This window comes from Dinoponera quadriceps, unplaced genomic scaffold (assembly GCF_001313825.1).
Source record: "Dinoponera quadriceps isolate SergipeBrazil2010 unplaced genomic scaffold, ASM131382v1 scaffold3289, whole genome shotgun sequence".
NCBI lineage: Eukaryota > Metazoa > Arthropoda > Insecta > Hymenoptera > Formicidae > Dinoponera > Dinoponera quadriceps.
The window spans coordinates 1,080,925-1,099,234 of NW_014558238.1; the positions used below are offsets into that span (position 1 = coordinate 1,080,925).

General features: G+C 47.7%; 5 protein-coding genes across 5 annotated transcripts; 4 read left to right on the plus strand and 1 right to left on the minus strand.

Moving 5' to 3' along the window:
- The first annotated feature begins 152 nt into the window (after positions 1 to 152).
- On the plus strand, positions 153 to 3,472 carry LOC106749802 (4-hydroxybutyrate coenzyme A transferase-like). The gene is made up of 6 exons (XM_014629646.1): positions 153 to 731; positions 1,311 to 1,463; positions 1,544 to 1,783; positions 2,004 to 2,408; positions 2,507 to 2,773; positions 3,019 to 3,472. The coding sequence occupies exons 1-6, from the start codon at positions 575 to 577 to the stop codon at positions 3,207 to 3,209; spliced, it is 1,413 nt and encodes a 470-aa protein (XP_014485132.1). The 5' UTR covers positions 153 to 574; the 3' UTR covers positions 3,210 to 3,472.
- Positions 3,463 to 6,656, minus strand: LOC106749801 (TGF-beta-activated kinase 1 and MAP3K7-binding protein 1-like). Its single transcript, XM_014629645.1, has 7 exons — positions 6,468 to 6,656; positions 5,902 to 6,139; positions 5,659 to 5,791; positions 5,345 to 5,585; positions 5,012 to 5,268; positions 4,225 to 4,660; positions 3,463 to 4,161 (listed from the first exon to the last, which is right to left on the minus strand). The coding sequence occupies exons 1-7, from the start codon at positions 6,556 to 6,558 to the stop codon at positions 4,124 to 4,126; spliced, it is 1,434 nt and encodes a 477-aa protein (XP_014485131.1). The 5' UTR covers positions 6,559 to 6,656; the 3' UTR covers positions 3,463 to 4,123.
- A 302-nt stretch (positions 6,657 to 6,958) lies between these two features.
- On the plus strand, positions 6,959 to 10,454 carry LOC106749810 (ATP-dependent RNA helicase abstrakt). The gene is made up of 10 exons (XM_014629661.1): positions 6,959 to 7,151; positions 7,240 to 7,507; positions 7,593 to 7,938; positions 8,199 to 8,332; positions 8,416 to 8,572; positions 8,683 to 8,845; positions 8,950 to 9,250; positions 9,578 to 9,727; positions 9,809 to 9,991; positions 10,103 to 10,454. Exons 1-10 carry the CDS (start codon positions 7,110 to 7,112, stop codon positions 10,237 to 10,239), a joined length of 1,881 nt encoding a protein of 626 aa, XP_014485147.1. The 5' UTR covers positions 6,959 to 7,109; the 3' UTR covers positions 10,240 to 10,454.
- Positions 10,455 to 11,046: 592 nt separating this feature from the next.
- On the plus strand, positions 11,047 to 13,730 carry LOC106749811. Its single transcript, XM_014629662.1, has 5 exons — positions 11,047 to 11,387; positions 11,912 to 11,989; positions 12,053 to 12,304; positions 12,701 to 12,859; positions 13,103 to 13,730. The coding sequence occupies exons 1-5, from the start codon at positions 11,056 to 11,058 to the stop codon at positions 13,536 to 13,538; spliced, it is 1,257 nt and encodes a 418-aa protein (XP_014485148.1). The 5' UTR covers positions 11,047 to 11,055; the 3' UTR covers positions 13,539 to 13,730.
- Positions 13,731 to 15,313: 1,583 nt separating this feature from the next.
- Positions 15,314 to 17,034, plus strand: LOC106749775 (golgin subfamily A member 7). Its single transcript, XM_014629577.1, has 3 exons — positions 15,314 to 15,554; positions 15,967 to 16,122; positions 16,338 to 17,034. The coding sequence occupies exons 1-3, from the start codon at positions 15,525 to 15,527 to the stop codon at positions 16,626 to 16,628; spliced, it is 477 nt and encodes a 158-aa protein (XP_014485063.1). The 5' UTR covers positions 15,314 to 15,524; the 3' UTR covers positions 16,629 to 17,034.
- The last annotated feature ends 1,276 nt before the right edge of the window (positions 17,035 to 18,310 follow it).

Below are 18,310 nucleotides of genomic sequence, written 5' to 3' on the forward strand. Positions count from 1 at the left end.
CACACACACACACACACACACACACACACACACACACACACACACACACACACACACACACACACACACACACACACACACACACACACACACACACACACACACACACACACACACACACACACACACACACACACACACACACACACACACACACACACACACACACACACACACACACACACACACACACACACACACACACACACACACACACACACACGTCACATTCTCGTGGATTATCTCCTCATTGTAATAACAAAGAAGCTCGGAACGGGACATTCGTGGGAAAGTTCAAATCGATAGTTTTCGCCGGGCCAACCGCGCGAACATCGGTCGAAAAATCGAACCGCCGCCAACTCAGATGTTCGAGGCGTTTTCTAGCGAGGAGATGGCAACGGCGGATTCGTCTCGTTTGACGTTTACGGTCGGCGTGATCCTTTTTTAGCTGATATACGTGTACATACATCACGGGAATTTTCTCGCACGGCCTATCCGTCGCTGTCCCATTTAGCGAAGGATCTCGTCGTAATTGACTCGCTACAACGTGAGGGCATCGTCAGACGATGAGAAGATGTTCCGGAATCTGAGAACGGTGCTCGGCAGGATTTGTCACGCGAAGCCTTTCCACTTATGCGAACGCCGATACTTACTGAGGGAACCCTTCCACCCGTTGAAACGGTGTCCGAAATGGGTTTGCGTGGAGGACGCGGTGAAGATCATAAATTCAGGTGCTCGTGACCATAAATCACACGTTGTATCACACGATAGCAAGACAGTCCTCAATTACCTGGCGATTGATTAAATTCACATCTCCAAAATCACATTTAACTCGTATGTTACGTTAGAGTGCGATAAAACTGTCAACTTGGTTACTTAGCCACTCAATTCTTATCTTGCGCACGCCGCTGCTGCTGTACCTCGGCATTAGTAGCCACGCTAGATGCAGCAAAAGTCTTTCTTAATTATATCCGACTGTTACTTGCGGAATTGATCTCTCATGTTAGATTCGAAATATAACTATGAATTGATCTCTCACGTTAGATTCGAAATAAAACTATGAATTCGGTATCACTACACACTTGGTTTACCTGATTTCCAATTTGTCATCTCACGAGTGTTGCGTCGCTAAATTTACACGCTTTTATCCATATTGGCAGCGAAAAATGTTTCATTGCTCAGCGTTCATTCGCGAAATTCATCCCCGCTTATCTTACGTTAAGAGTGCAAAACTACAAATTCAGCCATTCCGTGTCTTATCTCCAACTTCCGATTATCTTCATCCAACCGTCTTCACGAATCACTTCCAGAGCACCTTGTCTTCGTGCAAGGCGGCGCGGCTACGCCGGTGGAGCTCGTGCGCGCCATGACCGAGCACGGGCTGTGCAACAATCTGCGCAGCGTCCGGTTGTTTCACATGTGCCTCGAGGATGACGCGCCGTTCGCCAACCCGGAATTCGAGAGTACGCTATTCGCAGTAGCACGACGCGCGCCGCTCAAACCAACGGGAAACTGATAAGTAACGCACGGTCTTACGTTCAAGAGCACTTCAGATCCATCAGCCTCTACGTCGGCGCTAACGTCAGGGAGGCGGTGAACGACGGACGGGCGGACTATATCCCGATATTCCTGCACGAGGCGCCGAGGTTGTTCTACGAGAAGCAGCTCGTGCCCGACATCGCGCTGATTCACGTGAGCACGCCGGACGCGCGTGGCTTCTGCTCGCTGGGCGTCAGCGCGGATTGCACCCGCGCTGCGGTCTGCACCGCCAAAATCATCGTCGGTTCGTATCAGAAACATCAACTCCTGCGCTTAACTTGACAAAATTGAGAGAAATTTGCGAAAACTAGCATTTATCGGCTTTGAAATTAATATCATCGAGTATCGGACAAATAAAATCACTGAAGTAACAAAGCACCGAAGCGAATAATTCACGCTACACTTCGCGTTTCTTTTTTTTTCTTTTTTTTCTTAATTAACGCTACTCGATGTTTCTCCTTCAGCGCAAGTGAACGAGCACATGCCGAGGACGCACGGCGACACGGTGATCCATTCGAGCCACTTCGACCTGGCGGTGAAGTACGACTGCCCCCTGCCCTCCGTGGCGTCGACGCAGCCCAACGAACTCGAGTATGAGATCGGCAAGCTCATCGCCCAGCGACTGATCGACGACGGTGCGACGCTGCAGCTCGGCATAGGCAAAATTCCCGACGCGGTGCTGCACGCCCTGTCGTACCACAAGGATCTGGGTGTACACTCGGAGGTGCTCGGCGACGCGATGGTCGACCTCGTCGAGGAGGGTGTCATTACGAACAGGAATAAGAAGAAGCATCGCGGACGCATGGTCGGCTCGATGGCGGTCGGCACGAAGAAGCTGTACGATTTCTTGCACGCGAATCCGTTCGTCGGTAATTATGACATTCGGCTTGATGATCGTGATTTCGCTCTCGTCAACTACGGAGAGGAGTGTCCTCGTAACCGCTTTCGTAAACGACCGTCACGTTAGAGATGTTGGCGTTGAATTATGTGAACGATCCCCGGGTGATCTCGGAACAGCCGAAGATGACGGCCGTGAACTCCTGCATCGAGATAGACATCACCGGTCAGGTGTGCTCGGACAGTCTCGGCTGTAAGATATACTCCGGCTTCGGTGGCCAGTTGGACTTCGCTCAGGGCGCCGCGAAAGGTGAAGACGGCCATGGGAAAGCCATCATCGCGTTCCCCTCGGTCACGAGCAGCGGGGAGAGTAAGATACAGCCGGTGCTGAAAAACGGTATGCGAGAGCGCGACTTGGCGAACCGAGTTTCCGCTTCGTCTCACGAAGACCGACAGATTTGTTTTACCCGAAGCTCGCCTCGCGCGAGACACTCGGTTGGGTTACATACTTCTTCCGTTCTAAAGACAGAGGATGGCGAGCTAGCTCAGCTAGAAATACGCGAGTATCTCGCTTGAGACAAGCTTCGTGCGAGATTTTCGTGTCGGAAAAGTATCGTCAGTTCCCACGAATTCCCATCGCAGGAGCCGGAGTGGTGGTCACGAGGGCCCACGCGCATTACATAGTCACGGAGCACGGCGTGGCGCAGCTCTTCGGCAAGACGCTGCGGCAGAGGGCGAACGCGCTGATTCAGATCGCGCATCCCGATCACCGGGAGTGCCTCGAGAAGGCCGCGTTCGACCGGCTGAAGACCAATCCAACGAAATATCTGTAACTCCTTCGACGTGGCTTGTAAATAGATACGGTCGTGCGCAATATTTCCAAGTGCCGGTAGCGATCGCCAAATGTGTGCGCGCTAATTCTATGTTCGAGTCGATACGTTTTACGTCATGTTTTGTGAAGTAGGAGCAACCATTCGTGCCGAATCCCGCGCGAACGGCTGTGTTCTCTCGTCAATGTTTTGTTATCCCGACGCTAAAACAAGAAACTGTAAGCAACATGTTGTCGGCTTGAAAATTGACGATGACTTGCAACTCACCAAGTTGTTTAATATCTCTCTCTCTCTCTCTCTCATTCTCATACTCTCGGATAAATTTACACAGGTGATATTTTATCTCGACGAAACAAATATACGTAACAATACTGTACAGAATAGTAACAAACGTCGCAAAAATATTGCATAAATATTGCAAACTGATGTGTTAAGTAACACGCGTTTAAATATCAATGAGAAATACATGTGCTGCAATGATAGGAACATTCGCTTATGCTTACACATAATTACAATATCGTCCTCGATCATTCTTATAAGATACTAGTCTAGCCTAATTAATGTAACGTGGGAAAATCTCAGTTCGTGTAAGTGAAGAGGCACCGGTCGGAGAAGAACGGGATATCTTTGTTGCTGCGATTGACAACATTCGTCCGAACATTCAGCTGTATTGAAACTCGGTGAAGCAAAACTGATTGAACGGAGAAACATTCCACGGCGGAGTACGTATAAAACGGTTCCTGAAATCATATTTCCCGTCTGGCTCCAGTTCTTCCCACACCGGAAATGGGAGCACGGACAGCAAGTGGAAGGTCCCGGTTTCGATTTTCTAGGCTTAATCTCGCGCATTTTTTCCCCTCAGACTCTCGAACAGATATTACTCTCTCTTTCTCTCTCTTTCTCTCTCTCTATCTCTCTCAGACTTCTATAAATTTAATCCTTACAGATGGAGATCCTAAGGATTATAAGTATCTTTTATTTGGGAATATAACAAAAACAAAATGTTAGAAATCTATACCTTCCGGTAAAGTTCCCTCCTGCCGTCTCTTATCGACGTTTTCGTAATACTCCGAGAAATCGACGTAGGGCTTGATCTTGGCGTTTCGATCTGTTATTCTGGCGTTAGGTGGATACATGTCCGACGTAGTCGTCGAAGTCTCGGTCGTGGACGTGTCGAAGTTGTCGTCGGTGATACCGGTGCCGGTACTCGAGAAGTCTTCGTTATCTGGTATGGTCCTGATCGGTGCGGTCTGCACCACGGGATTGAATCTGACGGACTGGCTGGTCGGGCTCTTCAGAGCGTGCGGTAGCGGGAAATTGAAGTTCCGCACCAAGAGTGTAATGTCGTCTCGTTTGCCGCTGGTCAGGGTGCTCATGTTCACGTCATGATGAATTCTCACTATCTTGTCCACTACCGCTTGAGCAACGCCAGTCAAAGTTGATTGTACTCGAAACTGGAATTGAAGGTAATTAAAAAAAAAGAAGTAATAAAATAATCAGACTTTTGAATTTATATTGAAGTACTATCTACTGTTTATTCAGTTCAAGCAGTAGAGAGAGAGAGAGAGGATACATTTTTACCTTCCCTGAAGTGAATTAGTCGAAAGTGAGAATTCAAATGTCTTCAAGTTATGACATTTTTAGGACAGAGGGAAAATATGCGACTGACCTCACCAAAGTTCGTTAAGACATGATTAACAGTACGGGTTTAGTGAACTTTGCTCTGATTGGCCAAATGTCAATGTAATTTCAACCCTAAACCGTAGTGTGATTACGTATTTATGTCACTCAGGTCGAGATAATACCTGTTCAACCGCTATTAGAGCCAATTCTTTGTTAACTTGTTCGGTGCCGGTCGCTTCCTCCAACGACTTGTACAGGCCACGTGACATGAGCAACAAGAATCTGCAGGATTCATCCAGCTCGATACTGCCATGGATCTCCGGTTCTGCGATAATGGGTTCCGCCGCAGAAGATGCCAGTTCTTCGAACTCCCTGTATCCTCCCTTGACGAGATAATTACCGAGACAGCGTGTGTTTTCCTGATTTCCAAGGTGAGAACCTTCAATATATCGCTTCCTATTTACCGGAATCTTTTCTTCTTTAACGAGAGCCTAAATAAATCAGATCAAACGTACCTTGTCTGACCGATTCGACGTCCAAACCTAACTGAGACAGTCGCAGCAGCTCGTCCTCGTTTCTCAAGTCATGGTCCACGCTTAATTGCACGACTCTTAGGACTTGATTGCTATCTGTTTTGCATAACAATGCCCTACTGTCACCGACATTCGCGACGTACAATCGCCCTTTAAATACCAAAGCAACCACGGCACTGGTTCCAGCAGACAGTTCGCAATTTAATGCATTTAGCTTGTCAACCTGAGGAAGAATAAATTATATGAGTAATAAATGTCAAGGATTCATATTCAATTTTAAATATCACATGACTAACCAAGTCTGGAAACTTCTGATATGTTTCATAAGAGTTCAGTCCATCGGGAATATCAAATTGTAGACTAGTACGTTCCGCCAATAGATCACCTATTGACTCCAAATATCCTTTTTCAACTGCTATGAATGCCTGTCTGTACACAGAATAAATATTTTGCACACAGTCAATAAAACCGTTATCTTTGTATATTACATACATAATGTATACATTTTATATTATATTGTATGTTACATTGATATTTACCGGAGAACCTCTTTTACTTCTTCGTCAGTTGCCTTGCCAATCAGCTGTCCGAGTAAGATTTCTGCAGCTATTCTTTGCATAGCAAAATTAGCTGCTTTGGTACCTTCATGACCATCAAATACACCGTAAAGAAATGTGGAGTCGTCGTATCTGCAGTGAAAACTGCGATCTTCGAATGGATGCTCCTCTTGTCGATACCCATCTTCCCGATATATCTGATTGGTGGAAAAACCCACTCCTGGATCGTAACATAAAGTAGTATTATATAAAAATAAAAGAAACACAAAAAAGTATATATATATCGATATGTAAATAATTAAATAATTAAGGCATATCACGAATAATATATGTTTTATAACTTTATAACTATACCTTTTAAAGTTCGCCAAATAAATAACTCTTTTCATTGACAATATCAATGTTATTGTTATTAAGTGTGTAAAAAAATTTTAGTCTTTTTTAGCAAATTTTCACTTTTATATGGTCGACACATTACAACTTTTGCACATACTTAATAAACGTTAAATTTCTAGGTTATAATATGAAGATAACAAAATAAAGCATACCGGATTGTTTGCAAACTGGTAAATCGTCCGTCCAGTTGTACTGACTATCCTGAAAAGGCATCGAAGCCGGCCGTTCTGCCCCCGTAGGCATTTCTATATTTTATTTTAACTCATAGCAGGCGAAAATGAAGAAACTATCTTGTAAAATGTTATTTCGCTAAAATTAAGCTGCGATTTGATCGTCGTCTCTTGTCCGACTTATGGTAGTTTAGACGTACTTTTTCAACGGAATTGACCAATCGCATTCATCAGCTAATTGGCCAATACGATTGGTCGTTTCGGTTTTAAACGAAGTTGGTGAAAATCATCCTTAACCAATCAGAGGAGACGGGGTCACGTGACGAGTTTACCATTCTTTTCTTATGAGGAACTCTGTTTACTCTAGGAAAGTCGTTTCATTGGCTAAAGATTGTAAATAATCTTAAGGTCAAACCGATGTCTCCGATTTACAAACGCAGCTTTATTTTACGACTATTGTAAACGGTCCTTTATGTTTGTGATTACGCCAAATCGTGTGCAAAAGATGTATGTTCGTTCTTTTATAGAAAGAATATGTAAAGTAAAATTATAATTAATAGTAAAACGTCAGAGTGTATATAATTTTCGAAGAACTTGACGATATTCTCTCCAAAATTGTCTACAATGAGTGAAAATAATCAGGACAATTTTGAGCCTTCAGTAAAGGTAACCTCATACGTTATAAATTTCTTCGATTTAACGAATTATTTAATTCACCACCGTTGTATTGAATTGGCAATTATTTTTGATGTAGAAGTACAGAAGAGAGGAGGAAGAAGATAGTCCTTTAGACACAGACGATGAGTATGTGCCGTACGTACCTGTTAAGCATCGTAAGAAACAATTGCTTACCAAGTTGGGTAAGCTCGGGCAGTTGAAAGAGGAAGGTACCAGTGCCCTTGGGAAGAGCAGTAGTGAGAATGAGAGAGATGATGCTGACAACGACGATGGACAAGTCTGGGGAAGGAAGTCCAATATTTCTCTTCTGGATCAACATACCGAACTCAAAAAACTGGCTGAAGGTATTAAACTCGATGCGTGGAAAGTTAAAAAAGACTAGCATGACTAGGAACTTGTGCATATAAAATCCTTGTTGTAATATTTTAGCCAAGAAGGAGAGCGCTATGGAAAAGCAATTGAAGGAGGAAGAGAAGATCTTGGAGAGTGTTGCTGAGAATAAAGCTTTGATGGGCGTAGCTGAATTGGCGAAGGGTATTCAGTACAAGGATCCTATCAAGACTAGTTGGCACCCATCAAGAACGATACTCCATTTGGGAGAAATACGTCACGAACGAGTACGAAGAAAGCTCAGGATACTTGTGGAAGGTGACGAGGTGCCGCCACCCTTGAAGAGCTTCAAGGAGATGAAATTTCACCGAGGAATCCTGTACGGGTTGGAACAGAAAGGAATCATCAAACCAACTCCCATTCAAGTTCAAGGCATACCTACGGTGTAAGTTCTTTTTCACATTCATTTATATCCGATATCGCTGTGCTTTAAAGCTCCTGTGTCCCCGCCACGGCCGTCTTGTTTTATGATGTTAAATATTATTTTATGGATATCTTCTTTTTTTTTAAATATATATCACAAAAATTCCGGACATACATTTCCTCACTTCTGTCGTCATTAAACAAGATTGACGCGAGGGATTAGGAATCTTTAGAGTTTATAAAACAAATCAAAGAGAAAATGCTAATATTAAACAATTGTAGGTTGTCTGGTCGTGACATGATCGGCATAGCTTCCACCGGTAGCGGTAAAACATTGGTATTCGTTTTACCTATTATTGAGTTTTGCCTGGAACAAGAGTTGAATATGCCGTTCATCAAAAAGGAGGGACCCTATGGTAAGCATTTATATAAAAATTATTAGATGGAACAATACTTCGTCATAACGAAAACGTATATCTTTTTATCTTTTTGTTCACAGGTTTGATAATATGTCCTTCGAGAGAATTGGCTAAGCAAACCTACGACATAATTCGACACTACACCACCAGCTTACGACAAGCGGACTGCCCGGAGATACGTAGCTGTTTGGCGATCGGAGGTGTGCCGGTTTCGGAGTCATTAGTGACCATTAACAAGTCAGTATTCATTGTCGTTCGACTCTCTCTCTCTCTGTTCGTATTTTCGATATGTTCTTTCTCAATGTCTGCGACATTAATCTGTAATATGCGTTTTGTACAACTCACAGAGGAGTGCATATAATGGTAGCAACACCAGGGCGGCTGATGGATATGCTACACAAAAAGATGGTCACCTTGAGCGTGTGCCGTTACCTTTGCATGGACGAGGCGGATCGTATGATAGATATGGGCTTTGAGGAAGACGTGCGAACGATATTTTCATTTTTTAGGGTAATCATTCCCCCGGTTATTGTGAAATCCTAGAGACGCTCATTTGAGCGTCGCTTATCAAGAGAAAATGCAAGTTGCTCAATACTTATCGTTTCTTACCGCAGGGTCAAAGGCAGACGCTGCTGTTTTCCGCCACCATGCCGAAGAGAATTCAAAACTTCGCACGCTCGGCGTTGGTGAAACCCGTGACGATAAACGTCGGGCGCGCCGGCGCCGCTTCGATGAACGTGATACAGGAAGTCGAGTATGTCAAGCAAGAGGCTAAAATTGTCTACCTCCTGGAATGTCTCCAGAAGACCGCGCCGCCGGTGTTGATATTCGCGGAGAAGAAGCGCGACGTAGACGCCATCCACGAATACCTGCTCATCAAAGGAGTGGAAGCTGTCGCGATACACGGAGGCATAGGTGCGTTTTCTCCCGAGGCGCTGTTAATAAATCTTACTAGCGTTTCAAAATTGAAATATCACACGCAACCGAATCGAACATTGATGGCGTAACGTTTATTCTTATTTTTCTACCATGACCTGGTTTCTCATTTTCTGGTTAACCTGTGGATTAGACCTAAACTGATCATGCGAAAATTGTACTTTTCTATTCATGGTTTTTTAACTAACTATGAAACTAACTATGAATAAAGAAAAACATAGTTTTTGCGTCATCATCAGATTAAACCTGAACTACAAATTAATGGAAAACTGGGCCTGCGTGAAGTACGAATATTGTTACTTACAGATCAGGAAGAGAGATCGCGTTCCGTCGAGGCGTTTCGCGGAGGTCGGAAAGACGTGCTGGTTGCGACGGACGTTGCGTCCAAGGGTCTCGATTTTGCCGATGTGCAACATGTGATTAATTACGACATGCCCGACGACGTGGAGAATTACGGTAATATATCGTCGATATACCCGAGAATTTACCGTAACAGAAGGTAACCGCACGGACGTTAACGCATCTCTCTTAATACAGTTCACAGGATCGGACGTACCGGTCGTTCGGGACGCACCGGCATCGCGACGACTTTCATCAACAAGGCGAACGACGAATCGGTGCTACTGGATCTCAAGCATCTGCTGATGGAGGCGAAGCAGAAGGTGCCGCCGTTCTTGTTGGAACTCTGCTCGGAGAACGAGAAGTACCTCAATCTGGGAGGTAAGATTGTTACTCATTATAATACACACGCCTTTCTTCTCAAATCGGACTCGTATCCACCTGCGAATTTGAAGATACGGAGAGATTTACATTCCTTTCCCTTCGTTACAGACGAACGTGGTTGCAGTTACTGCGGCGGTCTTGGTCACAGGATCACCGAGTGTCCGAAACTGGAAGCCGTGCAGAATAAGCAAGCGTCGAACATCGGGCGTCGCGATTACTTGGCTAGTAACGCGGCGGATTACTAAATGTCGAGATTTTCGTTGCAACATTTTTTCTTTTCGATTAATCTCGCAACGTATCTCGTGTCCAGGAAAATGTATCTCCTGAGAATTGCTGAAAAACAAATTCGTTGGACACGGGATGTGTTCCGAAACTAACGGAAAAAAGCATCGCGACTTTTTCACAACCGACCGCACGTATTTTAACTGTACATATGTATATATAAAAAGATTCATTTGTATTGCGTAGTTTATAGGAATAAAATATACGTAATGAAATAAAGGACTCCGCATGAAAAAATAACATTCGTCATTGCACGGAAAACGGATAGACAAGTGCGAAAGGATGTGCCCGCAACTGCGGGGCTAACTTCAGGGACTCTCGTCTATCTCCACGAAGAGATGCGAGAGCGAAACAAAAGCCGTATCATCTGTCACGCGTGACTTCCTCGCGTGCTAAGTTGCACAAATCCTTCAGGCCCATTGTAATTCCAAATTCCCGTGCACAATGACGAATCAATCCAGCTGGCCTTAACCGGGGCCCACCCAACGTCTGGGATGAGTTATCTAAGATCGCAAGTTTCCGCAACATGAAAAGATATCGAATCAGCCGTCCGAGCGCCAAGGGGAATCGTCGCGCCAAGCAAATCCATTCTTCAGGAACTTCATAAAGCACCCTTTCACGAGGTCTCTACGTTTCTCTTTAAATCACTCAGTCAGTTTATCGTTTACTATTATCTTTTCCAATAGCGCCGAACCTCGTGCCTACACGAGGCGGGGACGCGTTGATAATGACTTCTTTCTCGCATGTCAAGAGTCACTTAGTACCGAGGACGATCAACGATGGCGACCCGGAGACGAATCGGTGCGCCCGGCCTCACGAAAACGCAAGCGATGCGGCAGGCGAGGTCGGCCGCTCTGGTAAAGGAATATGAACAGAAGAAGGAAACGGGAAGGCCGCAGCAAGTAGAACCACAAGTGGTCGTAAGGCGCAAGCATGTCGTCGCTGAGCCGAAAAAGGTCGAATTTACCAAGCCGACCATGACGAAGGCGATGTTGGCCCGGGTGAAGCACGCGGAGAAGTTCAAGCAAGAGTACGAGCGTAAGCGGGAGGAAGCGCTACCCATGCGAAGGGCACCGAGAAGGACTCTCGCTCCGGTCAGCGGTGATGCCAGGTCGGTCATCTTCGAAAATCACTCGGTTCTTCGACCACTAAGCATCACTCAAACGATTGTAAATTTGACATATTGCGCGTTTGCAAAGTTTTCAGTCTTTTAGTTATGTATAAACAGAGTGAAAATGAAAATAAGAACAAAGTAGAAGTAAAACCAACGATACAATGAAAAATTGGGAAAATGAAAATTGGAAGAAACGTGAAAGTGAAAATGTAGCAAAAACTTGCGGAAAAAGACTAAAAAGCGTTTGCGCGCACACCGGATATTTTGGAAACAATGGCTCAGTTCATCTTGCACGCTTTCGCGCTGGAAGCATTATTCTTTTCTTCCTTCGGCATGTAATGAGAAATGAAGATAAAACGGCGCTTTCAGTACGAGAGCGTGTAAGACGAATTTAACTAATATGTCTCGGAATTGGTGAAACTTCGAGTCGACTATAAAGACCGGATGCAATTTCGAGGGAATCCAATTCCAAGATCCTTCCAAGATCTTGGTAACGAGCGAAATTACACCCGCACGGGTAGATTTGGTAGAGAGAGAGCTGCGAGACGCGCCCCGACGCCGTCGCCGCCGATCTCGCCTCCCAGAGAAGTGAGGAGGCCGCCGCCGCCGCCCTCGCCACCCAGAGAACTGAGGAAGCCGTCGCCGTCGATCTTGGCCCCCAGAGAACTGAGGAGGCCGTCGCCGGTCAGAGCAGAATTGCCGCCTATCCCGGAGAGGACCAGGGAACTGGCGAGGACGATGAACGCTCAAGTGATCCAAGCCGAGCCGGTCGGCGAAGGGCCGATCGACAGCATCGTAATACCGCCGCGGGTGGTGGACGAGAATCGCACCACGATCGTCAGCATCCCCCAACCGACCGTAGAAGGCGCCGAGGCGGTATCCGAAGTGGCGAACCGCTCGATCCAAGTGATCAGGTCGGTGATACTCACGGACACTTAACTGAAAAGTGAACGGACGAAGGCGGGAGGAATCCGCTGCCTCGGTAGATCCTAAAGGACTGGCTTTCACCAAACTCTGATCGAACTAATCAATGAACAATAATGATAATTCCCAGCGCCAATTTCCAGTTCTGTAACGTTCGTGGTCCAGCGATAATCGAAAAGTTAATCATTTCCATCCACGTTTCTATCCATAACGAAACCGAGCGGAGGAAATTTCACTGGCAGCAATTTGAAATCGTCGCGTAATTTGATCGGATTTTTAGCGAAAGTCGTTGAGAATCTATTCCCGATATTAAAGTAGCTTTTACCGGTTGTCATTGGTGCGACGTTGGCAACGTTGTTGATTCACGACCGTATCGTTTGACGCAGCGAGACCCTCGACGAGCAAGATGCGTCGGAGGCTGCCACGGTGCAGGGCAAGCTGGAGGATTTGCAGCAGGCGAGGCGCGATTTTGTGATGGCTGTGGCGAACGTCGGCGGCAATGCCGTGCAGCTCGCCGAAGAAGAGAGACCTAGATACATACAGAGGTGAGGATGATGAGAATGTCATTGCGACGACGTATCAAGTAACAATGATTCAATACCTAGACAGAACAGAAAACGACGTGACAATGACCAAGGAGATGATCGAAAAGTGAGATTAACAGTCATTCTCTCGTAGCTGGGTAAAGGGTGCGGGGGAAAGCTCTTCGGAGTCTCATTGTTGCTCTTGAAAGAACCAAAGCTGAGACGAAGTCTCTTGCTGATCCGGTTTGTCCACGTTTAACACAGAGTCCCCGACATCGAGGGAGAGATGTTCCGCATCGAGTACGGCAGGGAACATCCGACCGTCGTGGCGGCGCGCGAATTTCTTCAAAGAAGCATGGCTGGCATCAGGGAAAGAGAAAGGGAAAGGGAGGCGGCCAGGGAGCCTCTGCTGGAGGATCTGCCGCCCTTCGAGGAGGAGTTCCTTCAGGACGATATACCGTGGGAAGAGCTCGAGGAGCCGCACGAAGAATTCTATGAATATCCAACCTTCGACCCCGAGAGGCTCGAGAGGTTCTTCGACGTATCGGAACGGTATCTGCCCAGTCCGCCACGTGGACCCCCGCCAGGTCGTGAGCATTTACATCCGGATCTGTGGGAGCTGGAGGATCCGTGGGCCGTCCCGTGCCAACACTGCTCGCGGCAGGACGTGTCCGATCTCATCCGCTTCGACAGTCCCTGATCTTCCGTCCTTTGACTTGGCCCCGGATCCCGAGGTGCTGTCGCAGGATGCCGAAGAGGAGATACCCGAGCAGCATCTGGAGAAACGACTGTGTAAGAATCGGAGAGAAAATACGGGAGAAAATCGGAGTTGCTGGAGTTCGATTTCCGATCTTCAGCAATCTCCAACTCCCGATATATTTCGATTCTCTCGACCGGGACCAATTCTGGAAGAAACGCGAACAAAGACGAAATTATTCGACGGGGCGACCAGGGGACTCTCGCACGGTTCTGTTATTATTATTATATGCACGTCGCCCTCTCGGTACTTTGTACTAAGGATATCACAAGGATATTATCAAGGTACCTTCAACTTTCCTACTACACTGCACTGTGCTGCACTTTCTGCGGCGTGTTAACGTCGCTCTTATCATAGCAAACGAGCGCTACTCGGGGCCAATTTCTATCAACCGGAAAGTTTAATCGAAGCCGAGTTTCCAACCTGTGCTTCCAAGTACGCGGAATGATACGACTCGTCGCCTGGAATAAAGTCTCTGCTGATTATAACTTGTTACAGAAGCGTCGTGCAGCGCGGCTTGTCGGCAGGTAACACGTTTCAGTTGTCGATGATTACTTACGCCGCGGAGAAAGTTGCGAATTTTTCTCCGCGATACTCGGATTGTAAGAAATCCGCTCACCGCGCGTCTATATATTCGTTTCAAGGTCGTGCGGATGGACGTGCCTTACTTCACAGCGTTCCTGTCATTCACAGTGATTATCGAGCGTGCGATTACCCTCATACACGGATATGTCATCGACAAACCTCATCGTTAATAAATTAACAGCAGTGGAAACCATGAACGAATGCTTTCAATGTAATTCGAATCTTCGATCGTCAGCGATCGATCGGCGTTTCCGCATCCTCGCGAAACTTCGCGAATCACGCTGTAATCACGTGTAATCATCTTTTATCGGACGTTGCATGAGCAACGTTAAAACGTCCGTTACATGAGCGCGAATTCGCCCCTCCCGACTCGGTAACAGTGAAACTCGTTATGCGAGGATAATGGACACGTCAATCGATCGAGACGCTCTGTCAGATCGAATATCCGTCACCCGAGCGTGACGAATCGTCGAGCGATATTACTCCTTCGCGTTATCTACCTTCCGCGGTATCAGAAAACGATCTCGCCGGAGTGACGCGGTCGAACCTCCATTTTCGCGCTCTCAGAAATTTCCCCTCCCTCCCCACCCCCTTTCTCNCTCGCGCGAGAAGGAGCGGCAAAATATGAACGTAGCTTACGGGTTCGTTCTACTCGCTCGGTCGCGGCTGTTCACGCGGCCTTTTTTTCCCGCCTCATCGTGACTCAGCGGCCGAACGTGCACTTACCTCATGATAAATGCAAACGAATGTGTATGTGTGAGTAAAAACGTCAAAGCTGGAGGGAGAACTATGACCGGCGTCGCGCGACTATCTCTGCGTGTGGGTGTGTGTGTGCGTGTATGAGAGGTTGACAACGGTTTGCGCGCGCACGATTCATGGCGGCCGCGAGTCGTCGTACGGAGCCCCGTTCGTGTGCAGGCGACGGACAGTTCCTCGGCAGTTTCTCGGCGGATAATCGTCGTTCGTGCGCGTCGGCCCGCAGCAATCGTGAGAGTGGTCCTCGCGTGCGACGAGCCGTAGGGTCGCAGAGCCCGGTTTCACGCCCGAATCGTACCAAACAGCCGGCAAGACGAAGCTCAAAATGCCACTGGTGAGTCTATCCTCCTTCTCTCTCTCTCTCTCGCTCTCTCTCTCTCTCTCTCTCGCTCGCTCGCTTTCTTTCTCGCGTTCAACCAACCGTCCGCGTTCTCTCCGTGGCTGGCTGGTCTGGCTGTCATCCAGCTCGATCGAAACGCTCCTGCTCTTCGCTTCCGCCTTGGAGATCCGTCTTTCTCCTCTCGAGGATGTTCCTCCTCGTGGACTTGGTCCTCGCACGCTAAACGATTGTGCGCGAAACTAACGACAATGCGACTGCCCGTCTTCGCGATTTTCGAGGTGAGACCCTGGGTGCGGTTATTGTGGTTATCCACGGCGCACAGCCGAGAGAGGCTGAGAATGAGAGGAAATTCGAGCGTCGGTGAACGGCGAAACTCGGCGAGACCGGAGGAGTTCATCGTCGGATTTCGTTTTCCGCGGGGACAGCCTGTTTAAGTGGCTCGCTTAAAGGGGTCACAGTTGTGTCATGGAAAAGTGTGTCAGTGTAGATCAGCTGACATGGCGATGTCAAACAATGCAACTCCGACAATTTTCGGTATCAGCAGTGATAAGAAGTTATCTTTGTTATTCTTTGTGACCGTTGAGAAACTACGGAGAGCTCGGAGGAGAATGAAGCTTTCAGTAACGGGGAATACGGGGCCTGACGATGCATTTTTCAACAGCGACCGTAATCAGTCGTGCATCTTTTCAGGGCAACCACGCTGCCCTGGAGGACATGGCGGCGGGACGGGGGCAGGCGGGCGGAGGGCCTCCTCCAAACTGTCAGAAAGTTTTTATACAACGTGACTACAGCGAAGGCACTATGGTTAAGTTCCAGACGCGGTTTCCAACGGAACTGGAAAGCAGAGTGAGTAACCGCGATTGTCGAATCAAATCGACTCGTCCCGATACTCTTTCTCAACCCGACAAATTACCCGGCGAACATGACAGCATATTAATGAGACATCGAATAACGTATCAGTGCATTGTCATATTCACCGGGTAACATCGATCGGTCTAGCATAACCTACGATTACCAACCGGTACCGGATTTCTCACGACGTGGTGTCCCCTGATTTTCAGCTGGACCGACAGTCTTTCGAGTACACCATCAATCAGTTGAACAGTTACTTCGCAGAGGCGGAGAGACCCAGCTGCAGAACGTACTGCGAGGGCTGCCTGGCCTGCATCACGGGTTACTTGTTGTACATATGCAAGGAGACACATTACGAGAAGTGTCTGCGGAAGGTGGCGAAGTTCGTCAGCGAGCAGAACGACAGGGTCTATAAGCCGCGCGGCCTCCTGCTGACGGACCCGACGACGCGCGGGCTCAGGCTAATAGAGATCTCGGTACTGGACCGACCTGCGTCGTGACTGCATATTAGCCGATCCAGGGAGTTCTTCATGTGACCCGCGCACTACTCCGGTGGTTACCTCGCCCGGATCACGGACATACACGCGCTCGTGAATGCCTGCCGGCACAATTACGTCGCGTACCGCCTGGTTTGAGCCAAGTTGCCAAGGTGCAAGGTGCATATATACGCCGGCGATATCGCCCGTGCACGATCGACGAAGCTGCGCGCGCGTTTTCCTGGAGGAGCCTCCGTAGTGTTGTTCTCCGTTGACGACGTGTAGCGCGACGACATGTAGTCGCGCGTTCGCGCTCCAGGTACACCTTGCACGATCAGTTCTTGCCGAGTGCGTGCCCCGATGAGCCCGAGCTCCTCTCTTGCTCGCACGGGTCGAGCTTCGTACTTAGTCCTAAGGTAAATGTAGCTCGCGATACGCATTTACAGAAACCGGCGGTATCGCGAGCTACATTTACCTTAGGACTAAGTACGAAGCTCGACCCGTGCGAGCAAGAGAGGAGCTCGGGCTCATCGGGGCACGCACTCGNAATCTAATTATGATAACAAGCTTACAAGGTTGGCCTAATTGTGCGACAGAGGAGTCTCGCGTTCATTGGCACGCACGAGGGGGTAGGGGGGTAGCGTCTCTCGATCTTAACTCGGCAGCTCCTGCACTCGGGAAGAGGGCGAAGCGTGTGTGGCTGTGCGCGTAAACGAAACCGTGGCGCTCTATAAGTTCAATTTTCTATATATGCGTGCAGAAGTAACATACGAAAGTACATAAGGTGTACGTGGCGAGTCGGGGTGCGGCGTATTGAGTCGACGGAGGTGGTGTAAGTACAAAGTGGAACGTCGCGTTCATTATATTGCGTTGTTCACGAGTAAACGACGCCGCAAGAGCGAGCGATTCGCGCGAAAACCGCCACGCCGCGACTTCGCCGCGCACACGGATGAGGTCTACATATTTTTTTACTGTTCATTTACGACTTTATCGTCGCTTGCATTTAATTAAGTGATAATTAACTCTAACGCGAATGAGGCGCGCGTTATTCCGCGAGAATACGGCGTCTTCGACTTCGATATCGGCGCGTGCGAGCACGTCGGGTTGACGTTTCACGCGAGCAACGAGAGCCGAGGGAAAGCCCTCGGTGTCTTCGGCTGAGCTTCGTTCTCTCGGTGTCAGAACGCTGATGAATGATTCTGAAAACAATTCTGAGTTCTCTTATCTTCCGCGATGTATCTTCCATTGCGCTCGGACCCGCGCGCGCGCGCGAAGACGTAAGTTGACTCGCTCGTCGTTTTGCAATACGTACGTACACATATACACACACACACACACATACACACGTGAGTTGACGATGTTAGTCGGGCGGATGGACGCCTCTCGGCGACAAAGAAAATAGGAAGGGAGGAAGATAGATAGATAAATAGATAGGTAGATAGATTGTGGATTCGATCGAAATTACCGGGCACAAATTCGTTGCGCTAAGAAAGAAACCCGAGGATTGGCTAAGAGGGAAATTGTGTAAAAAGCGCTGATAAAAAGTAGGTTACACGTTCTCAATATGGATCGTTCGGCATTGTGATCAAGGATAAGCCGGCGAAACACTTATGCGACGCGGCGTGACGTATTTCTTCTCCTCGTTTTCCCCGTTCTTCTTTTTTCTTTTTCTTCACACAACGTCGTCCGGAAAACGTTCGCCGCAG

Coding starts and splice junctions, on each gene's coding strand:
- LOC106749802 (XM_014629646.1), top strand. CDS start 575: ATGTTCCGGAATCTGAGAACGGTGCTCGGCAGGATTTGTCACGCGAAG. Junction 732..1,310: donor GGTGAAGATCATAAATTCAG/GTGCTCGTGACC, acceptor AATCACTTCCAG/AGCACCTTGTCTTCGTGCAA. Junction 2,409..2,506: donor GCACGCGAATCCGTTCGTCG/GTAATTATGACA, acceptor CCGTCACGTTAG/AGATGTTGGCGTTGAATTAT.
- LOC106749801 (XM_014629645.1), bottom strand. CDS start 6,558: ATGCCTACGGGGGCAGAACGGCCGGCTTCGATGCCTTTTCAGGATAGT. Junction 5,792..5,901: donor GAAGTAAAAGAGGTTCTCCG/GTAAATATCAAT, acceptor TTCTGTGTACAG/ACAGGCATTCATAGCAGTTG. Junction 5,269..5,344: donor CGTCGAATCGGTCAGACAAG/GTACGTTTGATC, acceptor GATATATTGAAG/GTTCTCACCTTGGAAATCAG.
- LOC106749810 (XM_014629661.1), top strand. CDS start 7,110: ATGAGTGAAAATAATCAGGACAATTTTGAGCCTTCAGTAAAG. Junction 8,333..8,415: donor CAAAAAGGAGGGACCCTATG/GTAAGCATTTAT, acceptor TTTTGTTCACAG/GTTTGATAATATGTCCTTCG. Junction 8,846..8,949: donor CGATATTTTCATTTTTTAGG/GTAATCATTCCC, acceptor TTCTTACCGCAG/GGTCAAAGGCAGACGCTGCT.
- LOC106749811 (XM_014629662.1), top strand. CDS start 11,056: ATGGCGACCCGGAGACGAATCGGTGCGCCCGGCCTCACGAAAACGCAA. Junction 11,990..12,052: donor CCCAGAGAAGTGAGGAGGCC/GCCGCCGCCGCC, acceptor CTTGGCCCCCAG/AGAACTGAGGAGGCCGTCGC. Junction 12,305..12,700: donor CGCTCGATCCAAGTGATCAG/GTCGGTGATACT, acceptor CGTTTGACGCAG/CGAGACCCTCGACGAGCAAG.
- LOC106749775 (XM_014629577.1), top strand. CDS start 15,525: ATGCGACTGCCCGTCTTCGCGATTTTCGAG. Junction 15,555..15,966: donor CCGTCTTCGCGATTTTCGAG/GTGAGACCCTGG, acceptor GCATCTTTTCAG/GGCAACCACGCTGCCCTGGA. Junction 16,123..16,337: donor CAACGGAACTGGAAAGCAGA/GTGAGTAACCGC, acceptor CCTGATTTTCAG/CTGGACCGACAGTCTTTCGA.